Source organism: Martes martes (genome assembly GCF_963455335.1).
Source record: "Martes martes genome assembly, chromosome: 4".
Lineage (NCBI taxonomy): Eukaryota > Metazoa > Chordata > Mammalia > Carnivora > Mustelidae > Martes > Martes martes.
Genome location: NC_137891.1, coordinates 49,430,699 through 49,448,663, shown reverse-complemented (window position 1 = coordinate 49,448,663; position 17,965 = coordinate 49,430,699). Strand labels below are relative to the sequence as shown.

The 17,965-nt window shown below is 34.8% G+C and overlaps 1 protein-coding gene across 2 annotated transcripts in view; it reads left to right on the top strand.

The window, feature by feature from the left end:
- Positions 1-362: 362 nt before the first annotated feature.
- Positions 363-17,965, top strand: part of LRRCC1 (leucine rich repeat and coiled-coil centrosomal protein 1) — a 36,329-nt gene continuing 18,726 nt past the window's right edge. Inside the window, exons 1-8 of one of the 2 annotated variants that reach the window (XM_080800835.1) lie at positions 415-539; positions 2,870-3,075; positions 3,359-3,424; positions 6,202-6,369; positions 8,332-8,507; positions 8,598-8,804; positions 17,273-17,469; positions 17,720-17,867. In XM_080800835.1, coding sequence (XP_080656961.1) covers positions 451-539; positions 2,870-3,075; positions 3,359-3,424; positions 6,202-6,369; positions 8,332-8,507; positions 8,598-8,804; positions 17,273-17,469; positions 17,720-17,867 — 1,257 coding nt within the window. In that variant the 5' untranslated portion in view covers positions 415-450. Of the gene's footprint in view, positions 540-2,869; positions 3,076-3,358; positions 3,425-6,201; positions 6,370-8,331; positions 8,508-8,597; positions 8,805-17,272; positions 17,470-17,719; positions 17,868-17,965 lie in introns of both variants that reach the window. The other variant, XM_080800834.1, reaches the window with a different exon arrangement.

The window sequence follows — 17,965 nt, the reverse complement described above, 5'->3', positions numbered from 1 at the left end:
CTTACTAAATCAACAGTAGGTGCAATGGCCGGTGGGGGAATAACTTATGGGTATGTATGACTACAGTTCTGTAAAGACAAACAGCTGCTAACTCGCCTTCAGAAGTCAGTCGCCTACAACGCAAAAATCATGCAGGAGAGCGTCTCAGGAAAAACCCATTCTTTACCCAACAACCACACACACGGGATGATGTTTCCCATTACGGAAAGTCCCAAGAATCGCGCCGTGGATACCGTAAAAGGGAGGGAAGCCCTTAGGGAAGAAAATCGGGCTTCCCGCTTTACGGCACTTGTCAAGGCGGCAAAGCGCCCGGCTTTCAGTTGGAGGGGGGCGGGGGGCCGTCGCCCCCGCCCCCTCGGACTGGACTTCCGCTCACCCAGAAGGCGTGTTCCGGGCTCTCCCACCCAGCTCTGGGCGCCGGTTAAGACCACGGTCCCCGTCACCGGTGCCATGGAGGCGCCGGTGGAGGCGGAAGTCGAAAATGAAGACGGCGACAGCATCTGCGGGGATCTGTGCTTCATGGACAAAGGCCTGCGGAGGTAAAGGGTGCTCCGCAGCCGGGAGCGGCCCGCGCGTTCCGCAGGCGGCCGCCGTAGATAGCAAGCTGCCCCGGAGCGGAGGCGCCGCAGCTTCACCCAGACCGCACACCGACGCTGTCTGGCTCCCCCCTGCCTTACTGCGCCGTAACTGTTCTTCTGAAGTGCCAGGTCCAGCGAGTCCTCACTCCTTTCCTCCTTGGCCTTCTGAGTAGCCTGGACTGCCCTACGATCTCATTCTCTACCAGTCTTTGGCCGTCCTCCCTCTTTACTGGTTCTTTTCTTGACTGATTATTCTTCCTTTGCTTGCTCTGTAATGGTTGGTCGTCTCGGGTTCTGTCTTGTCTCCTGCTCTTTCTGTTAATCATGACAAAAAGTGGCGCTGTGGTAAATTTGGCAACCGTGAAGCGAAGGTTTGCTGCTCTGAATTAGGTTTTCCTCAATTCTCTTTGCCTCCCTTCTAATTTCTCCTTTGCAAAACACTGTGATCCATATATACATAAACTTCTTGAGAGTACTAAACATCATATTTAGCTAGTCATTTCTTTCTTACATGCAGCCCAAATTTATGCGTGACTTACTAGGGTCTTGATTCTTTACTGACTAGTCCCTGTCTACCTTCTCGGCATTAACCTCATACCCATTCTCTGTTTATCCTCTGATTAGCCATACTGATCTACAGGGAGTTCCTTGCTGTGCTCGAACAGCACTTGCTGTTCCTTCGTGGCATGCCCTGCTCTATGCGGAACCTTGCTGCTGAAAATTAAACCATCCTTTTCTGGATGGTGATCTCAAATTTGCCAGAAGACCCCAGGGAGATGGTTTTTAAAGGAATATTTACATTTATGTTTAATAGGTGCCATTTACTGAACGCCATCTATGTGTACATACCATATATGTTATTACTACCCCCTCACAATAATTCTACAAGGTAGTAATTTTACAAGTGACAGATCTGAGATCCAGAGGATGTAAATAGTGTTCCCAACTTCTTCCGGTTGGTAAGCCACTAAGTGCAAATTCAAACCTATTTCTATCTAATTTCACTTTCTGCTTTTTCTACTGTAGCAGATTATCTGCACAGTACTAATTTCCAGAAACTGAAATGTGTGAGAAAATAAATGTCATTAAGAGCATATGTTAATAGCAAGCACAAGGATAGCTCAGTAAATGACAGGAGGTAAGGAATTGGAAAATATTTCAGCAGTCACATTTAGAGATTGGTAGTTTCAAATTTACAAATGCTTTATCTTTTTCTGCCACATGTTAATATGTGCTTCATTCTGAAGTTTAAGGGAGGAGTTGAATGACTTTATGGCATATTTAAAGTGGTTTTGATTTTTGATTTTGAATTTGAGATTCTTGATGCTAATTTGGAAGCACACCAGAATTCCTCATTTTCCTTTTACTCCCTGACTACTAAACTTCTCACTTCTCTGCTGCCAGAGTTGTTTCCTCCACAGTAGCTGCTACAGAACATTGAACAGATGCCCATGACGTTGTGTGGCCCCATTCCCCACTGTCCCTCTGCCCAGCAATTCTGAACTATATGCACTGTAGTTTTGTTCCTGGAACTACCATCTTTAGGAGAGGTTCTGGTTGTAAGTGGCTGTACTTGAGAGAATGAAGAGATGAGTTCTATTTAGGGGAGGTGCATTCCAAATGTATAGAAGGAAGGATGGATTTTTTTCACTAAAAAGAGTAATAACTAGTGGTTTCTTTTGAAATCTGACTACATTCTGAGTTAAATAGCTGTTGCAGACAGTAAAGAAAGTAAGATTACAAAGTACAGTGCCAGATCTAGACTTACACTGCCTCAGGTAATAACTATAAGAACTTGGACAAGTTATTTAATTTCTGCAAACGTTAGTATCCTTATGATATCTATTGCTTAGAATTGTTGTGAAATTAAATCAAATGAGGGAACAGAGGCTTAGAGAGGTTAACTCATTTGTTTAAGTAATTTAGAAAAAAAAAATTAGTAGAATGAAGATTTGAACTGGGGTATTATGATTCCAGGATCATTACAATTACAGCTTTCATTATATGCTCATGACTTGGTTACTTATAGAAGGTAGAAATGCCCAGGGTCACTTGCCTCTCTTGAGTGGGTTTCTTCTTTATCTGTATGGTCCAGAATACCGATTAGTAGTAAGAAGCACTAACCTCATAAGATGTTAAAAGGCTACCATAAGTAGGAAGGATTTCATTGTAAAATGAGTAGAGCACATGCTTATCATCTACATGCTGTTTGGTTGATTTTAATTATATTTGGTCATAATTTTTAAATCCATTTCTTACTTGCTTTTGATAATATATATTTTCTCTTGTAGCATATCAGAATTATCTTTAGATTCATCCCTTCATGCCATCAATCTTCATTGTAATAACATCTCAAAAATCGAAGCCATTGATCATGTTTGGAATTTACAACACTTAGATCTGTCATCTAATCAAATAGATCGAATTGAAGGGCTAAACACACTGACAAAACTGTGCACTTTAAATTTGTCCTGCAATTTGATCACAAGAATAGAAGGTTTGTAAGTGATTTTAATGTGATATTTTCCATAAGGAAACGATTTAAGTCCATTTTTCTTCTTCCCAAAAGAATGGAATAAATACTATCATAAACTTTTGAAAACTGACCTTAAAATTTACTACATAAAAGTTTTCTTCCAGAAAAGTAAATAATTTTTTAAGTATTTTGCAAAATACCAATAAAATTAATTTCACTGTTACCACACTATAGATTTGCTTCAAAACTGTCTGAAATAGTATTGTAATACTATATAGCATTATCTTATCTTATTTTATTTTAGGACTTGAAGCACTAACTAATCTGACTAGACTGAATTTATCTTATAACCAAATAAATGATCTTAGTGGTAAGTAGATAATCTTGTGTTTTCTATAATGCTGAATGTTTGCCACATGTGAGGAGTTAGGCTAAGCTCAGCATGCTGAAAACTGAATAATCCTGTTTTTGACCAAAAATGCCATCTAGAGAGTGTGCTTCAGTCTTAAGCCTTTTTTTGTTGGTCCCAAAGCTATGGCTAAATAAAAAATAGGAATACAAACTAGGTGAGACTAGGTGATCAGTAACAGAAAAAAACTTGGATAGGAGGGCCTTACTTCAGGAGAATAATGTTTTAATCTTAAATAATTGATCAATATGCTATTTATAAAGAATTATATAAATTATTATATATATTATTATTATATAAAGAATAGTTCCAGTAGAACTTTTTACAGTGATGAAAATATTAAATATCCTTTCCGACATGGCAACGAGTAGCCAAATGTGTCCTTGAGTGCTTGAAATGTGGCTTGTGCGGTGCGGAACTGAATTTGTAATTTTAGTTTAAATTTACAAAGCCACATGTGACTAGTGCTACCATATTGGATCATATAACATATTGAACCATACTACATTCCAAAGGCTATATTGTAAATTGAAGATCAAATAATTTTCTTTTTGACTTTTAGCAGGTCTAAGAAGGTTAAACAATTTTACCTATTTTTTAATTGATTAAAGTGATACACTGATAAAATGAACAAAGTTTCATGATTATTCTAAGAATTATCTCTTAGAACTGGCAGAATTCTTCTAATTATCATCATAATCCTGGCAATATTTGAGACAGTCTTATTCATGTGTTTATTTTTCTCCCATACTAGAAAAATACTAGCCTATTCCAGGTATTTCATATACAAAAAATTAAAGCAGTCTACTCCCTGCTGTTAAGCCGGAATAGCAATAGTATATTAATTTTTTAAAACTTTTGCCCCCAAAGATATGAAAGTATTGGAGTTGAGTATTAACCCTAGTCTGTCACTGCTGTGTGATGTTGAGCAAAGAATATTACTGTTTGGATGCAGTTGCCTTATCTGAAAAATGTGAGTCTTGGATAAGATTGCTCATTCAGTTACTCAACAAATATTTATTGAAGATAACTGTATCAAATACTGTTCTGTAGTGATAAAAAAAAAACACAACAAATAGATAGGGTTCTTGTCATAGGGCTTACCCTGTAGTGGGGAAGAAAAGCAAAAAATAAGATAATGTCAACCCCTCAAAAATAAGCAAAAGATTTGAGCTGACCATTTCCCAGGAGGAAATCTAAATGGCAAATTAGCAAGCACGTGAAAAAAATGTTTAGCATCTTTAGTGATTAAGGCAACACAAATTACTCCTTTATACCTACTACAGTAGATAGTTTTAAAATTTATAATACAAAATACTGGTGAGATTATAGAGCAACTAGAATTTGCACACATTGTGAGGAGAACTGAAAATGGAACAACTACTTTGGAAAAGAGTTTGAAGGTTTCTTACAATGTTAAACATACACTTAACCATATGATCATGCAGTCCCTCTCCTAGGTATTTACCTAAGAGAAATGAAAACATGTCTGTTCAAAAACCTGTACATGAAAGTTTATATCATTATATGCTTTTTATATAATCATGTTTATATGATTCTTTATAATTTTCTGAAACTGTAAACCATCCATATGTCTGTCACCTAGTAAACAAATTATGATTCATCCGCCTGATAGACTCCTGCTTGGCAATACAAAGGAATGAACAGTCGATATATGCAGCAACGTGAATAGATCTAAAAAGAATTAGGCTAAGTGCAGAGAGTGAGACACAGAAGGATACACTGTATGGTTTCACTTATATGACATTCTGACCAAGACAGGTTATAGGAGCAGAAATCAGATCACTAGTTTCCAGGGGTTGAAGATGGGACACATTGACTAGAGTGATGGAATGTTCTGTATCTCAGTTATAGTAGTAGTTACACAACTGTATATGCTTGCTTATGTACATTGAGCTGTACACCTGAAAGGGTTCATTTAGTGACTTCATATCAGATTATAGTAAATATGAAGAAAATATAATAGGCAACCATGTAAGTTTTAATAGATAATTCTTAGAATGATAATAATTTATGTGTTCAATAAATAAAGGCAGTGTTTATGATAAGTGCATGCAAAGACACTAAGGCATCTTTAACCTTGTCATGATAAAGGAAGAGAAAGATGGGTAATATAGCTAGAGCATAGCAAATGAGGGATTAGTGTGCTAATAAAAGAGATGAGAAGGTAGGCAAAGGCCAGATCACAGCTTCATACTCTGGGTAAAAAAGTTTGCATATTATTCTAGGTGCAATAGGAAGCCATAAGAGGGCTTTAAACAAATGACAGGCTGTTTTTAAAGGATCACTTCGGTTGCTGAGTGAGTGAAGAATGGATTTTAGGAGAATCGGAGTGGAAGTCAGGTGACCAGTTAGGAAGCTATTTCAGTGGTCTAGGTGAGAGATAATGGAGACTTGGACGAGGGTGAAAATAGCGTAGAGGAGCACATGTACTTCTCATAGAAGTACATGCGTTGACCTTGGAAGGTCCATACATTCTGTTTGAAGAGAACCAGTGACCAGGAACCTCTGGGCTAGGGTCTCAAGAGATGCTAAACCTGTTTCTTCAAAATAACAAATGTCTTTACTCATACTGTTTATTAGGTATAGCTATTTGCAGAGACTTCTTATTAATGCTTCTTTGCCTCAAAATCTAATCTGTATAGAATTATTTTTTATTAGCTGTTGGAAAAATGACTTTGGTGGCATCAAAAGAGTTTTTTTTTTCCTTACTGCAGGTTTGATTCCCCTTCATGGAATTAAACATAAACTTAGATATATTGACCTACATAGTAATTGTATAGATAGTATCCATCACTTACTTCAGTGTGTGGTAGGCTTGAACTTCTTGACTAATCTTATTTTGGAAAAAAATGGAGACGATAACCCTGTCTGTCATGTACCAGGTATGAGCAATTAATACTTTTTGTAACAGTAATACTTTTTGTAACAGTTAATATTCAGAGCTCCTTTGTTTCCTGTAACTCGTATTTGTGACCCTTTTGTCTTTAAGCTTTGCAACTTTTTATAATATATTTGGAAAAACATAATTGCAAATAAGTAATTTTATCAAGACAAATTCAGTTAAGAGAATGTTTATCTGACAAATAATTCTCTTTAGACAGTTTTATATTTGATAAGTGAATGCCTCAAAATTAGATTGTTGTGATCTATTCTTAAGCAGTATAATACTATGCAGCCATAGTATTATACTAAAAAAAAGAATGTGGAATCTTTAGCTATTGATAGGCAGTTATCTCCAAGATACACTGTTGATAGAAAAAAGCAAGCTCATTTGAAAGCATTCCATGTAATTGGTTATCAGTTGTATGCAAAGGGTAACATATGTGTGTATATTTGCTGATTATATATATAAAATATCTAGAAGGCTATACCAAAAATTGTTAACAATGGCTAACTTCAATATTAAGTAGGTAGGAATCAGGAAATGCAGAAAGGGTGGAAAAAGTAGCTGGAAATCAGGAAATATTAAGAAAATTTTTTCCTGTGTACCTTTTTGATTTTGTTTGTGAATGTGTTAATTTAATAATATGATATATAGAAGATTCTGCCGAAAAGCCATTTGATCTAATTCAGAATCACTGAAGTTGGTAAATACAAAGCAGACCAGACCACTATTTCTTATTGTTATCACTTATTTCAAATGGCTTAACCAAGCAATAGGATACAAATGTAAAATACAAATATATACTCTAAAGATCAGCTTGAGTAGAAGTTGGCTATAGAGTTGGCTCCAATCTGTCATTAATATGCAACTGTATGAAGGCTTTTCCCAGAATAGAAACCTGTTTTGATAATTTTATTTCACAGAAGAACATAATAGATGTGGGATGAACTATTTTCCTAAGGCCGTATAATAGAGAGTCTACCTAAGTATCAGGGCAGACCTCAGTTTTTCTGGGGAAACCCTGTTTTTTGGGGTGGGGGAGGAGCCTTATTTCTAAAACAACTTTATTTTTGTTTTCTGTACTCACCCAAGTTGGATTTTTTCTCCTAACAATTTGTCTTAAGAATCTCTGGTTCCTTCCGTTTGAACCTTTGTTTTTCACATATTTCAATATGGTTGCCCTCCCCCTAGAACTGAAAGGATACTTACTACTACTGAAATAACTTTTTTCCCCTCAAAATTTCTAATATTGATTTGCCAGATTCTTTCTTTCTTTTGGAGTTCTTCCAACCACTTCATTGGCCTTTTTAGAAATACTTGGTTTTAACATTATATTTCAGCAAAGTTAAAGTGTTTCTTTTAGCCTAAACACCAAATGTAAATTTGTCAGATTTCTCATATTTCATTGTATGTAGAAAATATTCTTGAATAGTTTATAGATTGCCTATCTTAATCTTAATTATATCTAAGGGAGAAAGATGGGGACATTTAATTGTAAAATAAAATAAAATAATACTTATAATACTAAAATAAAATAATATTTAAGGCCTCATTAGCAAAATTCTGAATTTCTGGTGGTTACCCACATTATCCTGATTTATATTTATACTAATCATATTACAAATAAAAGATATGTTTGGAAATTTACCAGTATCATGCATTTATAACTTTAAAGCAATTTTATGAAAGATAAATCCAGCAATAATGATTTTTAACTTTCTGATCATCACCAGGAGGATTATGTGGGAGGGGTGGTGGAGAGTGTTTTGTTTGTTTTATAGTTTAAACGATTACATACTAGAGAAGGACTAAGTAGCTTTTCTTACAAGTATATTAGTTGTATTCCAGGACTAATTTTATCATTCAGGTGATATAGCTGGTAGGTGATAAATTTAGTAATTTTGAGAAATAATTAACTTTTTAATGCCTAACTTTTCATTTTGAATGATTTGTTTCCAAGGGTACAGAGCAATTATGCTCCAGACATTGCCACAGCTTAGAATCCTAGACTGCAAGAACATATTTGGTGAGCCAGTAAATTCGTCAGAAATAAATTCATCACGCCTACAGTGCTTAGAAGGTCTTTTGGATAATTTAGTTTCTTCTGATTCTCCTCTAAATATAAGTGAAGATGAGGTATGGTATTGTTTTTTTCTAATAGAAAAGATACCTTCAAATTTTAATTCATGTAAATTTAAAAGATTTTGGTTTGTTTCTGTATCATAGATAATTGGTAGTATGCCAGTGGTAACACCACCCATTGATGAGATAGTTCCCTTGGATCAGTTTGCATCACCAACAGATACTGGTTTGACATCATTTATATCTATATGTCCATCTTCTGAGCCGGAGAAAGTTAACCATGAAAACAATTTTCATAACGACATGAAACTTCAGAAATTAGATGATCAAATTTTACAGCTTCTCACAGAAGTAACTATTTTTCCTATATTTCTAAGCAGTGTTTGTTGGGGGAAAAAAAAGTAGTTAAGAAAAATTTAAAATAAATATAACATATAAGGGGCGCCTGGGTGGCTCAGTGGGTTAAAGCCTCTGCCTTCGGCTCAGGTCATGATCCCAGGGTCCTGGGATCGAGCCCCGTATCGGGCTCTGTACTCAGCGGGGAGCCTGCTTCCTCCTCTCTCTCTGCCTGCCTCTCTGCCTCCTTGTGATCTCTGTCTGTCAAATAAATAAATAAAATCTTTAAAAAAAAATAAATAAACTAACCAACCCAAAACGATTTATAGTTAACATTCTGTTGTGTATGTATGGTTTTTTTCCTTTACAGAAATAAGATTCTGTTTCGTAATAGTAGTAGAAAAAGATGACATACTTTTTTCACTCTTTTTCCTTATTGTCCTTCAAGTGTTTATTATTAATTTCTTTATTCTGCTTTACATCACATTTTTTTCTGTCCAACCAACCTTTTGATCTTGAGCAAACTCAGAACTCTTCTGACTCAGCGTTTATAAACATAGAGGATATGTGAGTTACTTTGGGCCCCTACTATCTACAGTTGTTTAAAGGTCAAAACCACTTCTAGAATTTAGAGCTGAATGACAGGTTAACTTACATAGTTCCTGCTTCAGTTTCTGTTTACAGCAGACCCTCACCAAATTAATCTCTACTTTCCTGAGATATTCTTTACCCCTGCTACTGGTACACTGGCTTTTAGAATCTTTGAATTGTGAGAATGGACTACAATGCCTAGATTTTATTGCTGTTTGGGTCTCCAGTCTGTGCTGTAGCATTCTTGAATGTGATCTACAGTAACAGTTGTTTTCTTAAGCACCACACTTCTCAGAATGCAGTGGATTATTATTTAGCCCCTATCTGGATAAAGGATAGAGATATTGTGGTACAGGCCAAAGAAGCTATTAGTCAAATGTCAGTTTAACCTAGTTATTTGTAATTAAATTTTAATATTCAAAATATTTTTCTCCAAATGAGGGGGGGTGTGGAGTAGAAAATGCTAATGGTAGAATTATGGTTCAAAAGGTTTTTAATAATTCTGAACTATTATCATAGTTATAACACTAACATAACAATGCTAGATAAACAAAAAGTCTACCTTAGGGCAGTAAATGAATAGGGCTGTAAGGATTTTGTGTCTGCCAGAAAACCCTAGACACCACTTGAGCCACAGAGGTAGGTAGGAATAGACCTGGGGTAAGAATGCCAGCTTATATATTCTTTGACATCCTTGATAATGTGTCACTGAGCTCTTAGCTCTTAGACTTACTGTTCCTCAGATTTCATCGTTCCTCTTTTCTAAAGGCTGACTCTTCTGCCAGTGTCAGAACTTAGATTTAATTTTAGTAACCTGAATTTGAAGTGAACTTTTGCAACTTATTTAATGCCATCCTCATTTCATTCTTACAGCAACCCAATCAGGTAGCTAGGGATCAATATATCATGCTTATTTTATAGAAAAGAAACTCAGGAGTTTATGTAAGTGTCCTTGAGTAGTAAGAGTTGAAGCTTCAGACCCAGATCTCTGATATCCAGCCCAGTATTCTTTCCACCAATATGCTTCTTACTCGGTTATAGTGATAATTCTTCCTACTTTGTAACCAAAAATAGGAGTCCAGCTATCTGGGGGAAAAAACATGATTCATTGCTCTGCATATTTAAAAAACTAGGTGAATGCTAACTTGTGTGAAAGGTAAACAGTTTTAATTTCCATTGATATATATACTCAGTGTAATTTCAAAAGTAGTAATTTATAAGTCAGGTCATAAAATTACTGAAAATGTGCTATATTACCATGATGTTTTTTCTTAACTATGAGACTTAAAATTATTTCACTGATTTTGAGGTTCTCTGTGAAGACTTCCATCTTTTAGTTTTTCCCTATCATTTTACTACAAAATTTTCAAACTTAGAACAAATTTGTAAGAATTTCATAGTGAATACCAGTATACCCAGAAACTAGATTCCACTGTCAGCATTTTACTTTGCTTGTATCATTATATATCTATCCATTTATTCGTTGTTCAAACTATCTTATGACACATTTCAAAGTAAATTACTTGCATTGGTATATTTCCCTCAAAATACTTAAGCCATGTATATTATTAACTGTAGAGTTCAGTATTTTTTTAACCATGTCTTTTGATGTAAAATACAGGTACGTGGGAGTGCCTGGGTGGCTCTGTCATTAATCATCTGCCTTCCACTCAGGTCCTGATCCCAGCGTCCTGAGATCAAGCCCAGCATCGGGCTCCCTGCTTGGGGAGCCTGCTTCTCCCTCTCCCTCTGCCTGCTGTTCCCCCTGCTTTGTTCTCCCTCCCCTTTTCTCTCTCTCTCTCTGTCAAATAAATAAATAAAATCTTTAAAAAAAAAAATACAGATACATGTTTTCCCTGAATTGACAATATACAAGTATATACCTGTTACCAACTTCTATGAAGATAAACATAACCATCATCAACATTACCCATTCCCAGTCAGTCTTCTCCCCCAAGGCAATCACTTTCCTCCCTTTTTCACCATAGATTATTAAATGCATCTTCCAGAACCTAATATAAAAGCAGTTGTACAATACTCCTTTGTGTAAGGCCTCTTTAATTCAGTATAACTTTGAAATCATTCCATGTTGTATATCTGTTCTTTAGATCTTTTTTATCACTCTCAGTAGTAGTTTCAGTATATAAGTTTTACATATCTTTTATTAAATTTATTCATAATTATTTTCTATTATAACATTGTAAATTGAACCATTTTTGTGGTTTCATGTTCCATGATTGCTGCTTGTTTATGAAATACTGTTTGTTTATTTATTGATATATATCTGTATCTATATCTTGGATCCTGTGACCTTGCTAAATTTATTTAATAGTGTTAGTACTTGTTTTACATTTTCCTGGTGATTTCCTACATAAACAGTCATATGGAAACAGTTTTCCTTCTTCTCTGACCTTTATGCTGGTCCTTTATGCTTTGTTGTGATAGCTAGGGTTTGCAGCGCAATACTGAAGATGAATGGTGAGAGTGGCCACAAGGATCTTATTCCTGATCCTCAGAGAGCCTTCTATATTTCCCAATTAAGTATGATGTGAGTCTTACGTTTTTCGTAGGTGTCCTTTATCAAGTTAAGCAGTTTACTTCTCTTCCCAATTAGCTGAGTTTTCTGATGTTGTTGAATTTTTTTTGCTAAATGCTTTTTCTGCATCTGTTGAGATGATCATATATTTTTTTAATTTTTTACTCACATGATAGTATGAATTACATTGATTAGTTTCCAGATGTTAAACAAACATTACATTTTGGGGATAAACCTCATTTAATCATGATAAATTATCTCATATATTCTTGGATTCAGTTTGCTAATATTTTATAAAGGTTTTATAATTTCCTCATGAGGGATATTTGTTTTTACTTTTATAGTGGCATCTTTGGTATCAATATTAGATTAATGTTACCTACCTAAATGAGTTGAAAACTGCCCCCCTCCTCTAAAATTTTCTAAAAAATTTTTATAAGATTGGAATTATTCTTTCTTAAATGTTTGATAAAGTTCACCAGTAAAATTATCTGGGCCTAGAAGGTTTGTGATAATGAATTCACTCTCTTTAATGATTATAAGGCAACTCATTTTCTATCTCATCATGTGTTGCTTTAGATAAGTTGTGTTTTATAATTTGTCCATTTCATCTAATTTGTCAGCATAAAATTATTACTAATATTCTCTTACTGCCTTTTTAACACTTATAGGATATGTAATGATAGCCTTTCCTTTATTACAGATAATGATTTGTGTCCTCTCTCTTTTATTTTATAATTTTTTAATTAATTAATTAATTAATTTGTCTTGGTCAGTTTAGCCAAGGGTGGGGTACCTGGGTGGCTCAGTTGGTTAGGCGTCTACCTTTGGCTCAGGTCATGCTCCCAGGGCCCTGGGATCGAGTCCTGTGTCACCTGCTTCTCCCTCTCCCTCTACCCTTCCCCTTTCACTCCCACCTCCTGCTTGTGCTTCCATGCTCTCTCTCTTGCTCTCTCTCTCAAAGAAATAAAATCTTTTAAAAATTTAGCCAAGATTTTGTTTCTCTTACAAAGATAGTTTTGTAAATTTTATTTGCTTTCTGTGTTCTGTATTATTGATTTCTACATTTTATTATTTCTTCTACTTACTTCGAATTTACCCTTCATTTTTTAGCTTCTTAATATAAGTGCTTAGATTATTTATTTTAGAACTGTCTTCTAATTTAAATTAACCATCTAAAACAGTGAATATTTTTAAGCACTGCTTTAGCTACATTTCACAAATTTTGATACATTTATTTTCATCATTGTTTACCTAGAAATATTTTCTAATTTCTCTTGTGATTTATTCCTTCATCCAAGGATTATTTAGAACTGTCTCATTTAATTCTCAAGTATTTTGGTTTCTAGATATGTTCTGTTAGTAACTTCTAATTTATTTTCATTTTGTCAGAGAACATTTTTAAATTTACTGAGACTTATTTTATAGCCAGCATGTGGTCTGTCTTGGTGATTGTTCTTTGTGCACTTGGACGGAATGTTTATTGTACACTTGTTAAGTCAGGATGGCTAGTAGTATTTTCAGATAGCTCATGTCATTACTGATATTTTAATCTAGTTCTATTGGTTACTGTTACTGATTTTTTAAAAATTTACTTGTCTGGGGCGCCTGGGTGGCTCAGTGGGTTAAAGCCTCTGCCTTCGGCTCAGGTCATGATCCCAGAGTTCTGGGATCGAGCCCCGCATCGGGCTCTCTGCTCAGCGGGGAGCCTGCTTCCTCCTATCTCTCTGCCTGCTGTGATCTCTGTCAAATAAATAAATAAAATCTTTAAAAAAAAAAATTTACTTGTCTGATTCTAGTATTTGTATGGAAGATGTTAAAATCTCCATCTAAGTGTTTCTCCCTTTAATTTTCTTAACATTCACTTATTATATTTTGAACCTCTGTTATTAAGCACATACATGTTTATGACTATTCTGTCTTCCTAATGAAGTGTTCCTCTTTGTCTTGAGAGTATTCTTTGTCTTGAAGTCTGTTTTATCTGATATTATATAACCATTTCAGCCTTCTTATGCTTATAATTTATGTGATAAATCTTTTTCCATCAGTCGGGTTTGTGTTTTCTTTTTTAATAACAGCTTTATTGAGTTATAATGCGCTTACCATGCAGTTCAATGGTTTGTACCCATTACCAGTCACTACCATTTTCTTCCAGTCCTAGGCAGCTACTAGTGGATTTTATTTTTATATGGATTTGCCTGTTCTGGAAATTGCATGTAAATGGAATCAGCTATATGTGGCCCTTTGTGATTATATTCTTTCATTTAGCATGTTGTTTTCAGGTTTTGTCCACTTTATAGCATATATCAGTACTTCATTTTTTTAAAAATGTAAGTTAATTTATTGTACGGATATACCACATTTTATCCATTCTTCATTTGATATGTTAATTTGGGTAATTTCCACTTTTTGACTACTACAAATAACACTACTGTGAATATTCAGGTATATGCTTTTGTGTGAACATAGGTTTTTTATTTCTCTTTGCTATCTATAGTATTGGAATTGCTAGGTTAGATAGTAACTGTGTTTAACCTTTTGAGGAATGTCAAGACTATTTCCAAAGCAACTGCACCATTTTACATTCCTACTATCAGTGTATGAGGGTTCCAGTTTCTCTACATCCTCACCAACTGTTTATTATCTGTGGTTTTGATTGTAGCCATCCTACTGGGTATGAAGTGGTAGCCCATTGTGGCATCCATTTTCTTTTTACTTGCTATATCTATATATTGAAGTAAGTTTTATATATAGGTGTGTCTTGTTTTTAATTCAGCCTGGCCATCACTCCTTTTGAAGAGTCCATAGTCCATTGACATTTACTATAATTGTTGATGAAATTGGACTTAGGTATACCATTTCATTGTTTGCTTTCTGTTCACTTTTTTATTCATTTTTCTACTTTTTCTATCTTGTATATTTTTTATAATCCAGTCTTAATTTATATTTGGTTCTTTAGTCATACTTTTTATTTCTGTGTGTGACAGCTCTAAAAATAGACTTTTCAATACTATATTTATATAAAATGTAGAATTCTTATATCTATTACACTTTGTTATAGTTGCCAAATGTATCTCATTTGGCATTATAAATTCCAGAGACAGTGTTTTAATTTTTGCTTTAGAGGAATTAAGAGTAAAAAATATTTAAAAATTATTTGTATTCACATGTATATAAACCATATATGAAGGGCTCCTGGGTGGCTCAGTCGGTTAAGCATCTGCCTTTGGCTCAGGTTACAATCACAGGGTCCTGGGATTGAGTCCCGCGTCTAGCTCCCTGCAAAGTAGGGAGCCTGTTTTTTCCTCTCCCTCTGCCTGCTGCTCCCCCTGCTTGTGTTCTCTCTGTCAAATAAATAAGTAAAATCTTTTTTAAAAAATCAAAATAAATCATATATGATACTTTCTTTCTGGAGATTTCATTTCCTTGTGTTATTTTCCTTCAGCCAGGACTCTCAGCCTGTACTTACTGTAGCAAATCCTATAGTGGCCATCTGAGAACAACAAATTCTCTTCATTTTGCCTCTTTGAAGGACACTTTTTGCTGAATATAGGATTCTATATTGACAGCTTTTTTTTCTCTCTCTCTTAACTGTCTCCTGGCCCCCATAGTTTTGAATGCAGAGTCAGCATTAATTAGAATCTTTGATTTCCTCTATATAATGTGTCATTTTTCTTTGGCTGCTTTCAAGAATTTACCTTTACTTTTGATTTTCAGCAATTTGGCGACATTGTGCTTAAGGATACTTTTTCTTCATATTTATCCTACTTAAGGTTTCTCTGAGTGTTTTAAGTCTGTAAATTGGTCTTTACCTAATTTAGGAAATTTTTGACATCATTTCAAATATTTTTCTGTCCCATATTCCCTTTTCTCAGATTCTGCTTAGACCTTTTGATACTCTTCTATGGTTCCCTGAGACTCTGTACATCTTACCAACTTTTTTCCCACTGTGTTCATTTTAAATAATTTTTAATAATTAAAGAACTTCAATAAACTGATCTTCAAGTACACTTATTCTTTCATCACCCCCATTCTCTTCTTAAGACCGGCCAATTTTTACTTCGGGTGTTGCATTTTTCAGTTGTACAATTTCTATTTTTTATAATTTCTTTTTCTCTACTGAATTTTTCTTTTCATTAAAGACAAGCATATTTTATATCATTGAATATGGTTATAATCATTATTTTAAAGTTCTTATGATTTTTAATTGAAGTTTAGTTGATAAACAGTTTTACATAGTTTCAGGTGTATAACATAGTGATTTGACAAACTGTATATTATGTTCACCACAATTGTAGCTACCATCTGTCACCATAAAATGCTATTACAATACCATTGACTGTATTTCCTATTCTCACTTATTCACTCCAGAACTGGAAACCTCTACCTTCCAATCTCTCTGACTCATTTCGCCCACCCCTTCATCCCCTCCCCTCTGGCAACCACCAGTTTGTTCTCTGTATTCATGGGTCTGTTTTTGGGTTTTTTGTATGTTTGTTCATTTGTTTTGTTTTTAGATTCCACTTACACATGAAATCATACAGTGTTTGTTTTTCTCCAACTTATTTCACTTAGCAGAATACCCTAGGTCCATCCATGTTGTCACAGATGGCAATATAATTCTTTGTTATAGCTAAGTAATATACCATTGTTCTTTTCTGCTTACTTGAACATTTGAGTCCTCTCAGGTTAGATCTCCATTGATTGTGTTTCCTTTGAGAATAGGAGAATATCCTGGACATTGTGAATGTTATGCTGCGGAGACTTTGGACGCTATTATAGCTAGCCCTCTGAAGAATGTTGATACTTTTGTCATAGCAAGCATTTAACTTGCTTTCACTTAAACTATAAATTTGTCTCTTGGGCAGCAATTCATTTTTTTTTTTTTTTAAATCCTGTACTGGGCTTCTTATGGTCTGTACTATCCAGTGATTGTTCAGGCCCAAAGTCTGGTTTTTCAACCCAAGTTTAAGACTCCTTGTGTACTGCTGATTGTGGTAAGCTCTCAAGTGAAAAAGTGTAAAAACACAAACATCCTGTTCTGATCATTTTTTCCAAGTGTCAGCTCCTCTCAAAAATAAGCCTGCTTTTGTTCACTGTCCAGGGCCTCCAAATAGTTTTTGTTTCTAGTTTTGTTTATATTTTTCCTAGAGTTTATCATTGCTATCTTGAGAGTCAACCGCATAGGAGCTTCCTTGTCCATACCAGAAGCTAAATTCCCTGTCTTTAATTCTGAACGTACCCAGTTTACAAACCTTTAATCTTGTAAAAAGTCATAATGTCCTGGAAATTTCACATTTAAATATTTAATACTCTACTGAACTTTTAACAAACTTTGTTGTTTTTTTTATTCTAGACTTCTGATTCTTTAGTAGATAATGTTCCTGAGAAAGATCTCAGACCAAAAAGAGATACAGATATGACTTCTGAAAGTGACTATGGCAACAGAAAAGAATGTAATAGAAGAATTCCTCGAAGATCAAAAATCCCATATCATTCCAAAACTATTCAGACTATTAAGCACCACAGTAAAAACAACAACCCTTTTATGAGGTAATTGTTTTAGTCTTAGAAATTCAAATGAGGCACACAGACAGAAGTTAATACTGTTGGCTTATTCCTTTAAGCTTTTTCAGAGTGATATTACTTTCCTAATGTCAGAGATTTGATTGATTCAGTATATTTATATAAATTAATACAAAAGGATCTCTTTCACTGATAGATTGTCACTACCTAAGTTGTGCAAACTAGTATAAATACTGTACATTTCTTTGGGTTATTACCTATGTTTTATTCTTTGCAGCTGCAATCGTAAAATGAAACCACCTTTCTTTAAAGATTTATATATAAGATCATCTTTAGCAAATTGTAATATGTTAGAAGAAGCAGAAGAACGGAAGACTGAAATCATTAAAGTAGACAACAGTAGCTCAGAAGATACTACTTACCGGGTATGATATGAGAGATTAAGTGGGCATCTGGGTGGCTCAATCAGTTAAGTGCCTGACTCTTGATCTCAGCTCAGGTCTTGATTTCTCTACTTAAAAAA